General features: G+C 44.5%; 1 protein-coding gene across 3 annotated transcripts in view; it reads right to left on the bottom strand.

Moving 5' to 3' along the window:
- LOC139555212 (alpha-catulin-like) overlaps positions 1–21,565 on the bottom strand; it is a 113,504-nt gene that overhangs the window by 49,260 nt on the left and 42,679 nt on the right. For all 3 annotated transcript variants that reach the window (XM_071368822.1, XM_071368824.1, XM_071368825.1), the window contains exon 2: positions 8,392–8,581. In XM_071368822.1, coding sequence (XP_071224923.1) covers positions 8,392–8,581 — 190 coding nt within the window. The remainder of the gene's footprint in view (positions 1–8,391; positions 8,582–21,565) is intronic.

The following is a 21,565-nucleotide window of genomic DNA, read 5'->3' as shown; positions in this document are numbered from 1 at the left end:
TACACGGCAGGACCTGGTCAATGACCTGAAGAGAGCTGGGACCACAGTCTCAAAGAAAACCATTAGTAACACACTACGCCGTCATGGATTAAAATCCTGCAGCGCACGCAAGGTCCCCCTGCTTAAGCCAGTGCATGTCCAGGCCTGTCTGAAGTTTGCCAATGACCATCTGGATGATCCAGAGGAGGAATGGGAGAAGGTCATGTGGTCTGATGAGACAAAAATAGAGCTTTTTGGTCTAACTCCACTCGCCGTGTTTGGAGGAAGAAGAAGTATGAGTACAACCCCAAGAACACCATCCCAACCGTGAAGCATGGAGGTGGAAACATCATTCTTTGGGGATGCTTTTCTGCAAAGGGGACAGGACGACTGCACCGTATTGAGGGGAGGATGGATGGGGCCATGTATCGCGAGATCTTGGCCAACAACCTCCTTCCCTCAGTAAGAGCATTGAAGATGGGTCGTGGCTGGGTCTTCCAGCATGACAACGACACAAAGCACACAGCCATGGCAACTAAGGAGTGGCTCCGTAAGAAGCATCTCAAGGTCCTGGAGTGGCCTAGCCAGTCTCCAGACCTGAACCCAATAGAAAATCTTTGGAGGGAGCTGAAACTCCGTATTGCCCAGCGACAGCCCCGAAACCTGAAGGATCTGGAGAAGATCTGTAGGGAGGAGTGGGCCAAAATCCCTGCTGCAGTGTGTGCAAACCTAGTCAAGAACTACAGGAAACGTATGATCTCTGTAATTACAAACAAAGGTTTCTGTACCAAATATTAAGTTCTGCTTTTCTGATGTATCAAATACTTATGTCATGCAATAAAATGCAAATTAATTACTTAAAAATCATACAATGTGATTTTCTGGATTTTTGTTTTAGATTCCGTCTCTCATAGTTGAAGTGTACCTATGATAAAAATTACAGACCTCTACATGCTTTGTAAGTAGGAAAACCTGCAAAATCGGCAGTGTATCAAATACTTGTTCTCCCCACTGTATATGTGTTGTATATGTATGATGGCGCCGGAGAAGATGGATGCCGTTTTAACCAACCGTGCTATTTTGTACATAATGTTGCTGCTACCGTCTCTTATGACCGAAAAGAGCTTCTGGACATCAGAACAGCGATTACGCACCTCGAATTGGACAAATAATTTTTCTTTAATGAGTCAGACGGGAAGGATATACTCGAACACCTGAACAGGCCCTCATCCACGTCATTCGCAGGAGGAAGAAACAGAGATTTCGCGGAAGGAGATCGGGGAGCCTAGTGAGGATCAGACAACGAGTGGCTAATCCGCCTTTGCCATCCGTAGTGCTAGCCAACATTCAATCGATGGAAAATAAATGGGACAAACTAAGAGTATGTATATCCTACCAATGGGACCTTGAAAACTGTAATATAATATGTTTCACCGAGTCGTGGCTGAACAACGACATTAAACAGGTCAACACTCACAAGGCCGCAGGACCAGACGGATTACCACAACGTGTACTCCGAGCATGCGCTGACCAACTGGCAAGTGTCTTCACTGACATTTTCAACCACTCCCTGTGAGTCTGTAATACCAACATGTTTCAAGCAGACCATCATAGTGTTCTTTGGCACAGGGACTAAGGTAACCTGCCTAAATGAAACCCGACCCGTAGCACTCACGTGTCTGTAGCCATGAAGTGCTTTGAAAGGCTGGTTATGGCTCACATCAACACCATCATCCCAGAAACCCTAGACCCACTCCAATTTGCATACTGCCCCAACAGATCCACAGATGATGCAATCTCTAATTCACTCCACACTACCCTTTCCCACCTGGGGTAAAGGAACACCAATGTGAGAATGCTATTCATTGACTACAGCTCAGCATTCAACACCATAGTGCCCTCAAAGCTCACTACTAAGCTAAGGACCTTGAGACTAAACACCTCCCTCAGCAAATGGGTCCTGGACTTCCTGACGGGCCGTCCCCAGGTGGTAAGGGTAAGTAACAACGCATCCACCACGCTGATACGCAACACAGGGGCCCCTCAGGGGTGCGTGCGCAGTCCCCTCCTGTACTCCCTGTTCACTCATGACTGCATGGCCAGGCACGACTCCAACACCATCATTAAGTTTGCCTATGACAACCGTGGTAGGCCTGATAACTAACAACGATGAGACTGCCTATAGGGAGGTCAGAGACCTGACCATGTGGTGCAAGGACAACAACCTCTCCCTCAATGTGATCAAGACAAAGGAGTTGATTGTGGACTACAGGAAAAGGAGGACCAAGCACGCCCCCATTCTCATCGACGGGGCTGTAGTGGAGCAGGTTGAGAGCTTCAAGTTCCTTGGCGTCCATATCACCAACAAACTAACATGGTCCAAGCACACCAAGACAGTCGTGAAAAGGGCACAACAAAACCTATTCTCCCTCAGGAGACTGAAAAGATTTTGCACGGGTACTCGGATCCTCAAAAGGTTTTACAGCTGCACCATCGAGAGCATCCTGACGGGTTGCATCACTGCCTGGTATGGCAACTGCTCGGTCTGGGCCGCAAGGCATTAGAGGGTAGTGCGTACGGCCCAGTACATCACCGGGGCCAAGCTTCCTGCCATCCAGGACCTCTATACCAGGAGATGTCAGAGGAAGGCCCTAAAAAATGTCAAAGACTCCAGCCACCCTAGTCATAGACTGTTCTCTGTGCTACCGCATGGCAAGAGGTACCGGAGCGCCAAGTCTAGGTTCAAGAGGCTTTTAAACAGCTTCTACCCCCAAGCCATAAGACTCCTGAACATCTAATCAAAATGCCTACCCAGACTATTTGCATTGCCCCCCTTCTACGCTGCTGCTACTCTCTGCTATCATCTATGCATATTCACTTTAATAACTCTACCTACATGTACATATTACTTCAACTACCTTGACACCGGTACCCCCTGTATATAGCCTCTGTACCGGTACCCCCTGTATATAGCCTCGCTATTGTTATTTTACTGCTGCTCTTTAATTATTTGTTACTTTTATCTCTAACTTTCTTTGTTGTATTTTCTTAACTGCATACATAGTTGGTTAAGGGCTTGTAAGTAAGCATTTCACTGTAAGGTCTGCACCTGATGTATTAGGCGAATGTGACATAAAATATGATTTGTAACGATGTGTAAATAGTTAAAGTACAAAAACAAAAAATAAATAAACAAATATAGGTTGTATTTACAATGGTGTTTGTTCTTCACTGGTTGCCCTTTTCTTGTGGCAACAGGTCACACATCTTGCTCCTGTGATGGCACACTGGGATTTCACCCAGTAGATATGGGAGTTTATCAACATTGGATTTGTTTTCAAATTCCTTGTGGGTCTGTGTAATCTGAGGGAAATATGTGTCTCTAATATGGTCATACATTTGGCAGGAGGTTAGGAAGTGTAGCTCAGTTTCCACCTCATTTTGTGGGCAGTGTGCACATAGGTGGTCTTCTCTTGAGAGCCAGGTCTGCCTACGGTGGCCTTTCTCAATAGGAAGGCTATGCTCACTGAGTCTGTACATAGTCAAAGATCTCCATAATTTGGGGTCAGTCACAGTGGTCAGGTATTCTGTCACTGTGTACTCTTTGTTTAGGACCAAATAGCATTCTAGTTTGCTCTGTTTTTTTTTTGTTAATTACTTGACACATTGGAATTATCTGTTTGTTTCCTCGTGATTTAGTTGGGTCTAATTGTGTTGCTGTCCTGGGGCTCTGTTTGTGAACAGAGACTCGTCTCCAGGTTCATCTCTCTGTAGGTAATGGCTTTGTTATGGAAGGTTTGGGAATCGCTTCATTTTAGGTGGTTGTAGAATTGAACGGCTCTTTTCAGGATTTAGATCATTTGCGGGTATCGGCCTAATTCTGCTCTGCATGCAGAATTTGGTGTTTGTCCCATTTTGTGAATTCTTGGTTGGTGAGCGGACCCCAGACCTCACAACTATAAAGGGCAATGGGTTCTATAACTGATTCAAGTATTTTTAACCAGATCTTATTGGTATGTCAAATTTTGTGGTCCTTTTGATGGAATAGAAGGCCCTTCTTGCCTTGTCTCTCAGCTCGTTCACAGCTTTGTGGAAGTTACCTGTGGCACTGAGGTTTAGGTCGAGGTATGTATAGTTTTGTGTTTGCTCTAGGGTAACGGTGTCACGATGGAATTTGTATTTGTTGTCCTGGCGACTGGACCTTTTTTGGAACACCATTGTGGCCGAATCTGTGCAGAAGATCTAGGTGCTGCTGTAGGCCCTCCTTGGTTGGGGACAGAAGCACCAGATCATCCGCAAACCGTAGACATTTGACTTCAGGTTCTAGTAAGGTGAGGGCGGGTGCTGCAGACTGTTCTAGTGCCCTTGCGAATTCGTTGATATATATGTTGGAGGGTGGGGTTTAAGCTGCATCCCTGTCTCACCCCACGGCCCTGTGGAAATAAATGTTTTCTTTTGCTAATTTTAAATCGCACACTTGTTTGTGTACATGGATTTTATAATGTATGTTTTTCCGTCAACACCACTTTCCATGAATTTGTATAACAGACCCTCATGCCAAATTGAGTCAAAGGCTTTTTCGAAATCAATGAGGCATGAGAAGACTTTGTTTTGGTTTGTTTGTCAATTAGGGTTCGCAGGTTGAATACAGTTGAAGTCAGAAGTTTACATACACCTTAGCCAAATACATTTAAACTCAGTTTTTCAAAATTGTATTTAATCATAGTAAAAACTCCCTGAAGTAGGTCAGTTAGGATCACCACTTTATTTCAAGAATGGGAAATCTCAGAATAATAGTAGAGAATGATTTATTTCAGCTTTTATTTCTTTCATCACATTCCCAGTGGGTCAGAAGTTTACATACACTCAATTAGTATTTGGTAGCATTGCCTTTAAATTGTTTAACTTGGGTCAGACGTTTCGGGTAGCCTTCCCACAATAAGTTGGGTGAATTTTGGCCCATTCCTCCTGACAGAGCTGGTGTAACTGAGTCAGGTTTGTAGGCCTCCTTGCTCAGACACGCTTTTTCATTTCTGCCCACAAATTTTCTATAGGATTGAGGTCAGGGCTTTGTGATGGCCACTCCAATACCTTGACTTTCTTGTCCTTAAGCCATTTTGCCACAACTTTGGAAGTAGGCTTGGGTCCATTTGGAAGACCCATTTGCGACCAAGCTTTAACATCCTGACTGATGTCTCGAGATGTTGCTTCAATATATCCACATCATTTTCCTGCCTCATGATGCCATCTATTTTGTGAAGCGCACCAGTCCCTCCTGCAGCAAAGCACCCCCACAACATGATGCTGCCACCCCCGTGCTTCACGGTTGGGATGGTGTTCTTCGGCTTGCAAGCATCCTCCTTTTTCCTCCAAACATAACGATGGTCATTATGGCCAAACAGTTGTATTTTTGTTTCATCAGACCAGAGGACATTTCTCCAAAAAGTACGATCTTTGTCCCCATGTGCAGTTGCAAACCGTAGTCTGGATTTTTTTTAATGGCGGTTTTGGAGCAGTGGCTTCTTCCTTGCTGAGCGGCATTTCAGGTTATGTCGATATAGGACTTGTTTTACTGTGGATATAGATACTTTTGTACCCGTTTCCTCCAGCATCTTCACAAGGTCCTTTGCTTTTGTTCTGGGATTGATTTACACTTTTCACATCAAAGTACGTTCTAGGAGACAGAACGCGTCTCCTTCCTGAGCGGTATGATGGCTGCGTGGTCCCATGGTGTTTATACTTGCGTACTATTGTTTGTACAGATGAACGTGGTACCTTCAGGTGTTCGGAAATTGCTCCCAATGATGAACCAGATTTGTGGAGGTCTACAATTTGTTTTCTGAGGTCTTGGCTGATTTCTTTTGATTTTCCCAAGATGTTAAGCAAAGACGCACTGAGTTTGAAGGTAGGCCTTGAAATACATCCACAGGTACACTTCCAATTGACTCAAATTATGTCAATTAGCCTATCAGAAGCTTCTAAAGACATGACATAATTTTCGGGAATTTTCCAAGCTGTTTAAAAGGCACAGTCAACTTAGTGTATGTAAACTTCTGACCCACTGGAATTGTGATACAGTGAATTATAAGTGAAAGAATCTGTCTGTAAACAATTGTTGGAAAAATTACTTGTGTTATGCACAAAGTAGATGTCCTAACCGACTTGCCAAAACTATAGTTTGTTAACAAGAAATTTGTGGAGTGGTTGAAAAATGAGTTTTAATGACTCCAACCTAAGTGTATGTAAACTTCTGACTTCAACTGTATGTGGTCTGTTGTATGGTAATTTGGTAGAAAGCCAATTTGACATTTGCTCAGTTCATTGTTTTCACTGAGTAAATGTACGAGTCTGCTGTTAATGCAGAGGATATTCCCAAAGTTGCTGTTGAAACCTATCCCACTGTAGTTATTGGGGTCAAATTTGGCTCCACTTTTATGGATTGGGTTGATCAGTCCTTGGTTCCAAATATTGGGGAAGATGCCAGAGCTATGGATGATGTTACAGTTTTAGTACAGACAATTGGAAATTATTGTCTGTATGTTTGATCATTTCATTGAGGATACCATCACACAATAGTCCTTTTTGGGTTGGAGGGTTTTTATTTTGTCCTGTAGTTCATTCAATGTAATTGGAGAATCCAGTGAGTTCTGGAAGTCTTTAATAGTTGATTCTAAGATTTGTATTTGATCATGTATATGTGTTTGTTCTTTGTTGTAGAGCCAAAAAGATTGGAAAAGTGGTTTATCTCCCTCTCTCTCCCTCCTCCTCCCATCCCAGCTCTGTACTTCTCCAAACCTGACGCACACTGTTCTTTTCACGGTCTCTGTTTTCCCCCCTCAGGCAAGAGCAGCAGTAACTCTGTTCTGTTTTCCCCCCTCAGGCAAGAGCAGCAGTAACTCTGTTCTGTTTTCCCCCCTCAGGCAAGAGCAGCAGTAACTCTGTTCTGTTTTCCCCCCTCAGGCAAGAGCAGCAGTAACTCTGTTCTGTTTTCCCCCCTCAGGCAAGAGCAGCAGTAACTCTGTTCTGTTTGTCCCCCCTCAGGCAAGAGCAGCAGTAACTCTGTTCTGTTTTTCCCCCCTCAGGCAAGAGCAGCAGTAACTCTGTTCTGTTTTCCCCCCCTCAGGCAAGAGCAGCAGTAACTCTGTTCTGTTTTTCCCCCCTCAGGCAAGAGCAGCAGTAACTCTGTTCTGTTTCCCCCCCCTCAGGCAAGAGCAGCAGTAACTCTGTTCTGTTTCCCCCCCCTCAGGCAAGAGCAGCAGTAACTCTGTTCTGTTTTCCCCCCCTCAGGCAAGAGCAGCAGTAACTCTGTTCTGTTTTCCCCCCCTCAGGCAAGAGCAGCAGTAACTCTGTTCTGTTTTTCCCCCCTCAGGCAAGAGCAGCAGTAACTCTGTTCTGTTTTTCCCCCCTCAGACAAGAGCAGCAGTAACTCTGTTCTGTTTTCCCCCCTCAGACAAGAGCAGCAGTAACTCTGTTCTGTTTTTCCCCCCTCAGGCAAGAGCAGCAGTAACTCTGTTCTGTTTTCCCCCCTCAGGCAAGAGCAGCAGTAACTCTGTTCTGTTTGTCCCCCCTCAGACAAGAGCAGCAGTAACTCGGTTCTGTTTTTCCCCCCTCAGACAAGAGCAGCAGTAACTCTGTTCACTTCACTTTAGCCTTCAGCTCAACTTCACTCATAAAGGAACAAAAACAACAAAGCCTCCTACTTCTGGATGCCTCCGGTGCGGTTGTGTTTGATAGCAGAGTGATGTCTAGGCAGAGAACAACTTTTAAATCATTTATTTATGATGAAAACTACCCCAAAAACACTCTGTCAGTTGGACTCCTAGGCAGCATCCGAAATGGCATCCTATTCCCTATATAGTGCACTACTTTTGACCAGGGCTCACATGGGGTTTTGGTCAAAAGTAGTGTACTATATAGTATGGCTGGGAATTGCCAGGGACCTCACAATACGATATTATCATGATACTTAGGTGCCGATACGATATGTATTGCAATTTTTAAAATGTTTTTAACCTTTATTTAACTAGGCAAGTCAGTTGAGACAAATTCTTATTTACAAAGACGGCCTACCGGTGAACAGCGGGTTAACTGCCTTGTTCAGGGGCAGAACGACAGATTTTTATCTTGTCAGCTCGGGGATTCGATCCAGCAATCTTTTGGTTACTGGCCCAACGTTCTAACCACTAGGCTATCTGCCACACCAATTCTCACGATTCTATATGTATTGCGATTCGATAGAGATTTTATTGCGTTTTGGTGCAGGTACAGCCAACTAGCGCAATAAATAATATTGAGATATTGTCAAAACTATATATCGTCAGAAATAATATCCCAATATGTAACCGTATCAATTTATTCCCCCATCACTACTACACAGGGAAAGGACGCAATTTCAGACACAGCTCCAGTTACCTGCTCTGCGTGCCTCGAAACAAGCCATGCCCATCTCTTCCTTCAGCTCCTCATTCTCCACGGCGATGGCCTCTCCTACACCAACAAAGCGTCCCACAGCAACGCTGACGGCCTGGCCCACCCTCTGGATGGCCTGCTGGGTCCGCTCCGACTTCTTTGGCTTGTCTTTGTGGTTGATCAGTGTGGTGATCTAGGAGGATACAGAGACTGGTCAGCGTGGTGATACAGAGGCTGGTCAGCGTGGTGATACAGAGACACAACCTAGTCAGCGTGGTGATACAGAGACACAACCTGGTCAGCGTGGTGATACAGAGACACAACCTGGTCAGCGTGGTGATACAGAGACACAACCTGGTCAGCGTGGTGATACAGAGACACAAGCTGGTCAGCGTGGTGATACAGAGACACAAGCTGGTCAGCGTGGTGATACAGAGACACAACCTGGTCAGCGTGGTGATACAGAGACACAAGCTGGTCAGCGTGGTGATACAGAGACACAACCTGGTCAGCGTGGTGATACAGAGACACAACCTGGTCAGCGTGGTGATACAGAGACACAACCTGGTCAGCGTGGTGATACAGAGACACAACCTGGTCAGCGTGGTGATACAGAGACACAACCTGGTCAGCGTGGTGATACAGAGACACAACCTGGTCAGCGTGGTGATACAGAGACACAACCTGGTCAGCGTGGTGATACAGAGACACAACCTGGTCAGCGTGGTGATACAGAGACACAAGCTGGTCAGCGTGGTGATACAGAGACACAACCTGGTCAGCGTGGTGATACAGAGACACAACCTGGTCAGCGTGGTGATACAGAGACACAAGCTGGTCAGCGTGGTGATACAGAGACACAACCTGGTCAGCGTGGTGATACAGAGACACAACCTGGTCAGCGTGGTGATACAGAGACACAAGCTGGTCAGCGTGGTGATACAGAGACACAAGCTGGTCAGCGTGGTGATACAGAGACACAACCTGGTCAGCGTGGTGATACAGAGACACAACCTGGTCAGCGTGGTGATACAGAGACACAACCTGGTCAGCGTGGTGATACAGAGACACAAGCTGGTCAGCGTGGTGATACAGAGACACAAGCTGGTCAGCGTGGTGATACAGAGACACAACCTGGTCAGTGTGGTGATACAGAGACACACTTTCCATGGCACAGTGTGCTGCTCTGCCCAACCTGAATCAGCATACCAACCCATTTCACTGTGGAACAGCATGTTTCCCCAAAACAAATAACCGTCTACACCATCCAGGGCACAGCGCAGGCCGTGTTTCCACCACTTTGCGCAAGTGAGGAACCAGAGAAAAAGTAGATATTAGATGAATTTCCTTTTCCCGGAGAGAGACAGAGAGCTGAGTGCTGATTTCCTATGGAGTAGCCTAACAGGTGGAGAGAGCAGCAGGAGTTGTCTCCCGTAGCGCAGCATCTACACACGCACACACACGCGTACACAAACAAACTTACACACGCACACACAGGCAACTCAGGTGGGGCCTATTAGCGACGATCAGAATAATTTGTTATGTATCGGACACACGCAAACTCATGCACGCACGCACGCGCATACACACACAACTCAGATGGGACCTGTTCGCTACGATCAGAGTCATCTATTATGTATAGGTTTGAACCAATTACTATAAATTATTCACTGATTGCCTTAGATACCTGAATGGAAACAATCCCTTCCAGACCATAACAGTGCACAGTTGGTGAGAGCTCAGTCGGGGGGAATTGAAACTGGTACACCACTGGCATTCTCAAGCCCCACTAACTCCTGGTGCGTGTCCCAAATGGTCCCCTTTGTAGCACTACTTTTGACCAGGGCCCACCATGAAGGGAGAAGGGTGCCATTTGGAACACAACCCTGTGGTCAGGTATCTATAATGTAGTAGGTTTACTGTACAAACCATGGTGCTTATAAGCAAGTTTAAAATATGTGTAAAACAAGTCTAAAACTGTCTAAACTTGGGCCCGCAAAACAGCTATCGATTCCTTCAGAAAATGTGGTAGGATTTTTTGAAACAAGATTTCATCCAATTAGTGGCTCAAATGATTATTTTGGGATTTGGAAACCAAATTCAAATACCTCAGAACTGACTTTAGAATAGAAGGTGCTGGAACAGATAATACGTTTGTCCATTTCCTACATACAGTTGAAGTCGGAAGTATACATACACCTTAGCCAAATACATTTAAACTCAGTTTTTTCACAATTCCTGACATTTAGTACTTCTCTGTCTTAGGTCAGTTAGGATCACCACTTTATTTTAAGAATGTGAAATGCCAGAATAACAGTACAGAGAATGATTTATTTCAGCTTTTATTTCTTTCATCACATTCCCAGTGGGTCAGAAGTTTACATACACTCAATTAGTATTTGGTAGCATTGCCTTTAAATTGTTTAACTTGGGTCAGACGTTTCGGGTAGCCTTCCCACAATAAGTTGGGTGAATTTTGGCCCATTCCTCCTGACAGAGCTGGTGTAACTGAGTCAGGTTTGTCAGGCCTCCTTGCTCGGACAGGCTTTTTCAGTTCTGCCCACAATTTTTTTATAGGATTGAGGTCAGGGCTTTGTGATGGCCACTCCAATACCTTGACTTTCTTGTCCTTAAGCCATTTTGCCACAACTTTGGAAGTATGCTTGGGGTCATTGTCCATTTGGAAGAACCATTTGCGACCAAGCTTTAACTTCCTGACTGATGTCTTGAGATGTTGCTTCAATATATCTACATAATTTCCCTCCCTCATGATGCCATTTATTTTGTGAAGTGCACCAGTCCTTCCTGCAGCAAAGCACCCCCACAACATGATGCTATACCACCCCCATGCTTCACGGTTGGGATGGTGTTCTTCGGCTTGCAAGCCTCCCCCTTTTTCCTCCAAACATAACGATGGTCATTATGGCCAAACAGTTGTATTTTTGTTTCATCAGACCAGAGGACATTTCTCCAAAAAGTACGATCTTTGTCCCCATGTGCAGTTGCAAACCGTAGTCTGGCTTTTTTATGGCGGTTTTGGAGCAGTGGCTTCTTCCTTGCTGAGCGGCCTTTCAGGTTATGTCGATATAGGACTCGTTTTACTATGGATAAAGATACTTTTGTACTAATTTCCTCTAGCATCTTCACATGGTCCTTTGTTGTTGTTCTGGGACTGATTTGCACTTTTCGCACCAAAGTACTTTCATCTCTAGGAGACAGAAAAGACAAGTAGGGTGAGACACAGACATACACCACGGAGCGATTGATCAAACATGAGTAAACACAGTCACAAAGCCCAATTATCTTATGTTAACAATCACTCAAGCACCTTGAAAGAAATGCTAAGTAACATGACCTGGAAAGAGATGAACGACGACTGCACCATTAGATATTTAAAGCACTGTCTGTCACATCAAACACTGAAGGATGGCAAGGCATCATTACATGTAAGTAGTATGACTCAAATGATGTCAATTAGCCTATCAGAAGCTTCTAAAGCCATGACATCATTTTCTGGAATTTTCCAAGCTGTTACATACTTAGTGTATGTAAACTTCTGACCCACTGGAATTGTGATACAGTGAATTATAAGTGAAATAATCTGTCTGTAAACAATTGTTGGAAAAATTACTTGTGTCATGCACAAAGTAGATGTCCTAACCGACTTGCCAAAACTATAGTTTGTTAACAAGACATTTGAGGAGTGGTTGAAAAACGAGTTTTAATGACTCAAACTTAAGTGTATGTAAACTTCCGACTTCAACTGTAGGTGAATTGGGAAAGAGGACCAGAGGGAGAAACAGAGGCAGATAGAGAGAGAACGCAAAGAGGACACCCTAGGGCGCTGGAACGCAAAGAGGAGGCCCTAGGGCGCTGGAACGCAAAACAGGACGCTCTAGGGCGCTGGAACATAGAGAGGAAGCACTAGGGAGCTCATCAAGTGCAGTGGGGATAGGTAATTCCCCTTCATCCACCTGCTTTTCACAGCCCACTCTTCAAACAGAACCACAGCCCACTTTTCAACTATAACAGAACCACAGCCCACTCTTCAACCAGGCGGCAGGTAGCCTAGTGGTTAAGAGTGTTGGGCTAGTAACCGAAAGTTCACTAGTTCGAATTCCCAAGTAGACTAGATGAAAAATATGTTGATATGCCCTTGAGCAAGTCACTTATCCAAAGCAACTTACAGGAGCAATTAGTGTTAAGAGCCTCTGCTAAATTACAAAAATGTAACAGAACCACAGCCCATTCCTCAACCAGAACAGAACCACAGCCCATTCCTCAACCAGAACAGAACCACAGCCCACTTTCCAGCCACAACAGAAGATGCTCGAGACACATTAATTGGAAGGGGGCGGCGGGTGAGTTTGGAGTGAGTACGTGACTACGTGATGTCACAGTGTAGCCGAGTGGAACGCGATGGTTGGTTTCGTGACGTGTGTCCCTGAAGAGGAGGATAATCAGACAATGAGAGAAAAGGTAACAGAGCATATCTCTCACTCTCCCCACTTATCTGCCACTCTCCTCTATCTCTCCTTCAATGCATCACAACAGCACTGCCTGGCAAGGATTAGATAGTCACTACTTATGATGCCTCCAAACCAAGGAGCGTTCGCTAACTCACCCACAGAAAAAAAGAGGCATTCTATAGGAAAACGGAAATTCCATTTCTGTCCCAGAGCCTGAATACTGGATGAGATCTACTACTGTATATAACAGTATAGGACCATGGTGACTCAGTGATCTGGTTACCATATGTCACACTGTACACATCCTCTGAATGAAGGTTAGAATGTTTGGCCTGAATTAAAATCAACATCACAATGACATTTACATTCTGTGCAGACTTAATAGACAATCCATTTTTCTAATCTAGAGTCATGTGTCTTCACTACCCAGTACATGAGGATAACGGATGGTGTGTGTGTGTGTGTGTGTGCATGGCGTGCATATTTGGCGTGCAGGTCATAAAGGGCCTGAATCACGGGGTATCTGGTATTCATGACACTCAAAAGCCCTCTCGCGCTGGCACTCACCCAGAAAAGAAGGGATGCGACAGAACCTCAGGAACCTGACCAGTGCATCTGGTTGTGTTCCAAATGGAACACTGTTCCCTATATAGAGCACTACTTTTGGCTAGAACCAGGGAAATAGGGTGCCATTTGGAAACACCCTCTGCCTTTTAGCAGCTTGTTGAACGACTGTGGAAACCTGATAATAGCTCCCTCCGTGAGAAATCCCTCCATTTACTCTTGAGAAAAACAAGGAGGAAATGTATGAGGGCAGGAGTCTCTTAAAACATTTGATTGAAAGGAAGCGAAAGATAGGGTATACTTGGAAATGTGAGAGTGTATTGACGGTCAGTGTGTGTGTACGTGTGTATTATAGAGATAGAGGAGAGAAAGTGTCCTTAACTTCCTCCTGCGCTATCAACAGAACACATGACTACATGGGGCTGTGTGTAAATAGGAATGAAGCAGGGTGGAGAAACATAATATTAATCAGAGAGAGAGAGATGCTATATTAAATCAGACAGAGAGATGCTATATTAATTTAAAACCAAAAGGGAGGGAGAGGAGAGTGAGCTGCTATATGGGTCTAAAGCCAAAAGAGAGATTGTGAGAGTTGCTATATTAATCTAAAACCAAGAGGGAGAGAAAGAGCTGCTATATTAATCTAAAACCAAGGAGGGAGAGAGAGAGAGATGCTCCATTAATCTGAGAGAGAGAGCTGCGCCATTAATCTGAGAGAGAGAGAGCTGCGCCATTAATCTGAGAGAGAGAGAGCTGCTCCATTAATCTGAGAGAGAGAGCTGCTCCATTAATCTGAGAGAGAGAGAGCTGCTCCATTAATCTGAGAGAGAGAGCTGCTCCATTCATCTGAGAGAGAGCTGCGCCATTCATCTGAGAGAGAGAGAGCTGAGCCATTAATCTGAGAGAGAGAGAGAGCTGCGCCATTAATCTGAGAGAGAGAGAGAGAGAGAGAGAGAGAGAGAGAGCTGCGCCATTAATCTGAGTGAGAGAGAGAGAGGCTCTATGGGTCTAAAATGAAAAGAGGGAGAGAGAGAGCTGCTATATGGGTCTAAAGCCAAAAGAGAGATTGTGAGAAAGAATTGCTATATGAATCTAAAACCAAGAGGGAAAGACGTCACAGTGTAGCCGAATGGAAAGCCATGGTTGGTTTAGTGACGTGTGTCTAGGGCTGGGCGATATGGCCTAAAACTAATATCTTGATTTCTTCAAATTTATGGGCGATTCACGATAAACAGTACCAATCAAAAGATTGGACACACCTCACCCTGAAATTTCCATCCCTAACTATAACATTTTCCGACAAGATAGAACTGCTAAAGGGGGCGGAGTGGAAATCTACTACAGAGATAGCATGCAGAGTTCTGTCATACTAACCAGATCTGTGCCCAAACAATTTGAGCTTCTACTTCTAAAAATCCACCTTTTCAGAAACAAGTCTCTCACAGTTGCCACTTGCTATAGACCACCCTCTGCCCCCAGCTGTGCCCTCGACACCATATGTGAATTGATTGCCCCCCATCTATCTTTAGAGCTCGTGCTGCTAGGTGACCTAAACTGGGACATGCTTAACACCCCGGGCCATCCTACAATCTAAGCTTGATGCCTTCAATCTCACACAAATGATCAATGATCCTACCAGGTACAACCCCAAATCCGTAAACACGGGCACCCTCATAGATATCATCCTAACAAACTTGCCCTCCAAATACACCTCTGCTATCTTCAACCAAGATCTCAGCGATCACTGCCTCATTGCCTGCATCCGTAATAGATCTGCGGTCAAACAACCACCCCTCATCACTGTCAAACGCTCCCTAAAACACTTCAGCGAGCAGGCCTTTCTAATCGACCTGGCCCGGGTATCCTGGAAGGCTATTGACCTCACCCCGTCAGTAGAGGATTCCTGGTTATTCTTTAAAAGTGCCATCTTAAATAAGTATGCCCCATTCAACATTTTTGAACCAGGAACAGATATAGCCCTTGGTTCACTCCAGACCTGACTGCCCTTGACCAGCACAAAAACATCCTGTGGCGTACTGCATTAGCATCAAATAGCCCCCGTGATATGCAACTTTTCAGGGAAGTTAGGAACCAATATACACAAGCAGTTAGGATAGTTAAGGCTAGCTTTTTCAAACAGAAATTTGCATCCGGAAGCACAAACTCAAAAAGGTTCTGGGACACTGTAAAGTCCATGGAGAATAAGAGCACCTCCTCCCAGCTGCCCACTGCACTGAGGCTAGGAAACACTGTCACCACCGATAAATCCACGATAATTGAGAATTTCAATAAGAATTTTTTTATTGCTGGCCATGCTTTCCACCTGGCTACCCCTACCCTGGTCAACTTCCCTGCACCCCCCACAGCAACTCACCCAAGCCTCCCCATTTCTCCTTCACCAAAATCCAGAGAGCTGATGTTCTGAAAGAGCTGAAAAATCTGGACCCCTACAAATCAGCCGGGCTAGAAAATCTGGACCCTCTCTTTCTAAAATGATCTGTCGAAATTGTTGCAACCCCAATTACTAGCCTGTTCAACCTCTTTCGTATCGTCTGAGATCCCCAAAGATCGTAAAGCTGTCGCGGTCATCCCCCTCTTCAAAGGGGGAGACACTCTAGACCCAAACTGCTACAAACCTATATCTATCCTACCCTGCCTTTCTAAGGTCTTCGAAAGCCAAGTTAACAAACAAATCCCCGACCATTTCGAATCCCACCTCTGCTATGGAATCTGGCTTCCGAGCTGGCCATGGGTGCGCACCTCAGCCACGCTCAAGGTCCTAAACAATATCATAACCGCCATCGATAAAGTACAATACTGTGCAGCCGTCTTCATCGACCTGGCCAAAGCTTCCGACTCTGTCAATCACCACATTCTTATCGGCAGACTCAGCCTTGGTTTCTCAAATGACTGCCTCGCCTGGTTCACCAACTACTTCTCAGAGAGTTCAGTGTGTCAAGTCGGAGGGCCTGTTGTCCGGACCTCTGGCAGTCTCTATGGGGGTGCCACAGGGTTCAATTCTCGGGCCGACTCTCTTCTCTGTATACATCAATGATGTCGCTCTTGCTGCTGGTGATTCTCTGATTCACCTCTATGCAGACAACACCATTCTGTATACTTCTGGCCATACAACTCTCCTTCCGTGGCCTCCAACTGCTCTTAAATGCAAGTAAAACTAAATGCATGCTCTTCAACCGATCGCTGCCCGCACCTGCCCGCCCGTCCAGCATCACTACTCTGGATGGTTCTGACCTAGAATATGTGGACAACTACAAATACGTAGGTGTCTGTCTGTCTGGTTAGACTGTAAACTCTCCTTCCAGACCCACATTAAGCCTCTCCAATCCAAAATTAAATCTAGAATCGGCTTCCTATTTCGCAAACATCCTTCACTCATGCTGCCAAACACACCCTCGTAAAACTGACTATCCTACCGATCCTCGACTTCGGCGATGTCATTTACAAAATAGCCTCCAACACTCTACTCAGCAAATTGGATGCAGTCTATCACAGTTGCCATCCATTTTGTCACCAAAGCCCCATATACTACCCACCACTGCGACCTGTATGCTCTCGTTGGCTGGCCCTCGCTTCATACTCGTCGCCAAACCCACTGGCTCCAGGTCATCTACCAGTCTTTGCTAGGTAAAGCCCCGCCTTATCTCAGTTCACTGGTCACTATAGCAGCACCCACCCGCAGCACGCGCTCCAGCAGGTATATTTCACTGGTCACCCCCAAAGCCAATTCCTCTTTGGCCGCCTTTCCTTCCAGTTCTCTGCTGCCAATGACTGGAACGAACTGCAAAAATTGCTGAACATGGAGACTCATATCTCCCTCACTAACTTCAAGCACCAGCTGTCAGAGCAGCTCACAGATCATTGCATCTGTACATAGCCCATCCCCATACTGGTATATATTTTGCTCCTTTGCACCCCTGTATCTCTACTTGCACATTCATCTTCTGCACATCTATCTGCACATCTGTTTAATAGCGATACGTGGTATTCTGGTAATTCCAGAATGAATGTTCATTGGCACAGCGAGTTGAAACCATTTGTCAGAGAGGAAGAAGTGATCTCTCAGCTTTGTTGTTGTGAGCGATAGGGGGATGGGCTTGGGAGAAAGAGGCGAAGCGAGAGGTTTCAATCTCGCCAAAATCTGTCCAAAAGAAGCCCAATGTGTTTCTATGCGCTTACTTTGAATTTAAGCTTGTAGCCTGCCTTCCCGCCATTGGGACAACGACACCCATTGTTAGAGTGGAGACATGAGCATCTCGTCACGACATAAACACTCATAAAAACGAAAAATACACACTAAAATGTAACTATTCTCTCTCTACTTCAATGCATCACAACAGCACTGCCTGGAAAGGATTAGATAGCCACTAGTTAATTTTAATTTTTTATGTTTTATTTATTTAACTAGGCAAGTCAGTTAAGAACAAATTCTTATTTACAATGACGGCCTAGGAACAGTGGGTTAACTGCCTTGGTCGGGGGCAGAACGACAGATTTTTACCTCGTTTACCTCAGGGAAATAGGGTGCCATTTGGGAAACACCCTCTGCCTTTTAGCAGCTTGTTGAACGACTGTGGAAACCTGATAATAGCTCCCTCCGTGAGAAATCCCTCCATTTACTCTTGAGAAAAACAAGGAGGAAAAGAGGGAGGGAGCTGCTATAGGTCTAAAACCAAAAGAGGGAGAGAGAGAGCTGCTATAGGTCTAAAACCAAAAGAGGGAGGGAGAGAGCTGCTATAGGTCTAAAACCAAAAGAGGGAGAGGTGCTATATGAGTCTAAAATGAAAAAAAGAGCTAGAGAGAGCTGCTATATGAGTCTAAAACCTAAAGAGGGAGAGGGAGAGCTGTTATATGAGTCTAAAACCAAAAGAGGGAGAGGGAGAGCTGTTATATGAGTCTAAAACCAAAAGAGGGAGAGAGAGAGCTGCTATAGGTCTAAAATGAAGAAAAAAAAGAGCTAGAGAGAGCTGCTATATGAGTCTAAAACCAATGTCTAATTATCTAACAGAGAGGAGGAAACTTGTCCAACACACTATAGCCTAACTCTAAACACTACCACACATCAGGCCTATGTATTCCTCTCTCTCGGATTATTTTAAATATGCTATTGGACCAAAAACAGATCTGGCTAATTAATCTATATGGGCAAAATAATGATGATCCACACTTCAAAAATATATAAACAGTTGAAGTCGGAAGTTTACATACACTTAGGTTGGAGTTATTAAAACTCGTTTTTCAACCACTCCACACATTTCTTGTTAACAAACTATAGTTTTGGCAAGTCGTTTAGGACCTCTACTTCGTGCATGACAAGTAATTTTTCCAACAATTGTTTACAGACAGATTCTTTCACTTATAAATTCACTGTATCACATTTCCAGTGGGTCAGAAGTTTAGATACACTGAGTTGACTGTGCCTTTAAACAGCTTGGAAAATCCCAGAAAATTATGTCATGGCTTTAGAAGCTTCTGATAGGCTAATTGACATCATTTGAGTCAATTGGAGGTGTACCTGTGGATGTATTTCAAGGCCTACCTTCAAACTCAGTGCCTCTTTGCTTGACATCATGGGAAAATCAAAAGAAATCAGCCAAGACATCAGAAAAAAAATGTAGACCTCCACAAGTCTGTTTCATCCTTGGGAGCAATTTCCAAATGCCTGAATGTACCACGTTCATCTGTACAATAGTACGCAAGTATAAACACCATGGGACCACGCAGCCATCATACCGCTCAGGAAGGAGATGCGTTCTGTCTCCTAGAGATGAACGTACTTTCCCAGGACAACAGCAAATGACCTTGGAAGATGCTGGAGGAAACAGGTACAAAGTATCTTTATCCACAGTAAATCGAGTCCTATATCGACATTACCTGAAAGGCCGCTCAGCAAGGAAGAAGCCACTGCTCCAAAACCACCATAAAAAAGCCTGACTACGGTTTGCAACTGCACATGGGGACAAAGATCGTACTTTTTGGAGAAATGTCCTCTGGTCTGATGAAACATAAATAGAACTGTTTGGCCATAATGACCATCGTTATGTTTAGAGGAAAAAGGGGGAGGCTTTTAAGCCGAAGAACACCATCCCAACCATGAAGCACGGGGGTGGCAGCATCATGTTGTGGGGGTGCTTTATTGCAGGAGGGACTGGTGCACTTCACAAAATAGATGGCATCATGAGGAAAGAAAATGATGTGGATATATTGAAGCAACATCTCAAGACATCAGTCAGGAAGTTAAAGCTTGGTCGCAAATGGGTCTTCTAAATGGACAATGACCCCAAGCATACTTCCAAAGTTGTGGCAAAATGGCTTAAGGACAACAAAGTCAAGGTATTGGAGTGTCCATCACAAAGACCTGACCTCAATCCTATAGAAAATTTGTGGGCAGAAATGAAAAAGCGTGTCTGAGCAAGGAGGCCTACAAACCTGACTCAGTTACACCAGCTCTGTCAGGAGGAATGGGCCAAAATTCACCCAACTTATTGTGGGAAGCTTGTGGAAGGCAACCCGAAACGTTTGACCCAGGTTAAACTATTTAAAGGCGATGCTACCAAATACTAATTGAGTGTCTGTAAACTAGAGGTCGACCGATTAATCGGAATGGCCGATTAATTAGGGCCAATTTCAAGTTTTCATAACAATCGGAAATCTTTTTTTTACACCTTTATTTAACTAGGCAAGTCAGTTAAGAACACATTCTTATTTTCAATGACGGCCAAGAACTGTGGGTTAACTGCCTTGTTCAGGGGCAGAACGACAGATTTTTACCTTGTCAGCTCGGGGATTCGTTTTTGCAACCTTCCGGTTACTAGTCCAACGCTCTAACCACCTGCCTTACATTGCACTCCATGAGGAGCCTGCGTGGCAGGCTGACTACCTGTTACGCGAGGGCAACAAGAAGCCAAGGTAAGTTGCTAGCTAGCATTAAACTTATAAAAATAATAATCAATCTTCACAATCACTAGTGTAAGAAATTGTATTAGATACTGGTAACTTGTTTTACAACTTCTCAACACAAGCTATACTTGGCACAACATGCACCTATCCCCACTATACCCCCACTACTTTGTACCCTTATAAATAACCGCAGACCCACACACACACTCCCCTCCCCCATGAATAGGGCCCTGTGAAAACAAACGCACATGCAGGATGCTTTTGGATGAGACTAAGACAAAGAACTGTGTGAAGAGCCAATGGAATGTCGACATCAGGCCCGGACAGGACTACCCACGACCCAGATCGACCAATCGGAAGGCCAGACTACAAGATCAACCTACTTTGCTTGTTGCCTATATAATCTGTATGAACTGTTTAGAGCGCTCTCTTCCGACGATTCCATACGAGTCAGACAGAAGGAGCCGTGCTGCACGATTTACTAAGATATTTTTACATGTGAATAAACGGCCTTATTATATAATTATCCACCTCGTCCTATGTCTCCACTTGATCTCCTGTCTCCAGTAAACGTTTTATCAACACTAGTTAACTACACATGGTTGATGATATTACTAGTTTATCTAGCGTGTCCTGCGTTGCATATAATCGATGCGGTGCCTGTTAATTTCTCATCGAATCACAGCCTACTTCGCCAAACGGGTGATGATTTAGCACTGTCATTGCACCAAACCTAACCATAAATATCAATGCTTTTCTTTAAAATCAATACAAGTATATATTTTTAAACCTGCATATTTAGTTAATATTGCCTGCTAACATGAATTTCTTATAATTAGGGAAATTGTGTCACTTCTCTTGCATTCCGTGCAAGTAGTCAGGGTATATGCAGCAGTTTGGGCCGCCTGGCTCGTTGCGAACTGTGTGAAGTCCATTTATTCCTAACAAAGACCGTAATTAATTTGCCAGAATTGTACATAATTATGACATAACATTGAAGGTTGTACAATGTAACAGCAATATTTTGACTTAGGGAAGCCACCCGTTAGATAAAATACGGAACGGTTCCGTATTTCACTGAAAGAATAAACGTTTTGTTTTCGAAATGATAGTTTCCGGATTCGACCATATTAATGACCAAAGGCTCGTATTTCTGTGTGTTATTATGTTATAATTAAGTCTATGATTTGATAGAGCAGTCTGACTGAGCGATGGTAGGCAGCAGC

This window comes from Salvelinus alpinus, chromosome 26, assembly GCF_045679555.1.
Source record: "Salvelinus alpinus chromosome 26, SLU_Salpinus.1, whole genome shotgun sequence".
NCBI classification, from domain to species: Eukaryota; Metazoa; Chordata; class Actinopteri; order Salmoniformes; family Salmonidae; genus Salvelinus; species Salvelinus alpinus.
Note: the sequence above shows the minus strand (reverse complement) of the source record. Positions and strands in the feature narration are given on the sequence as shown.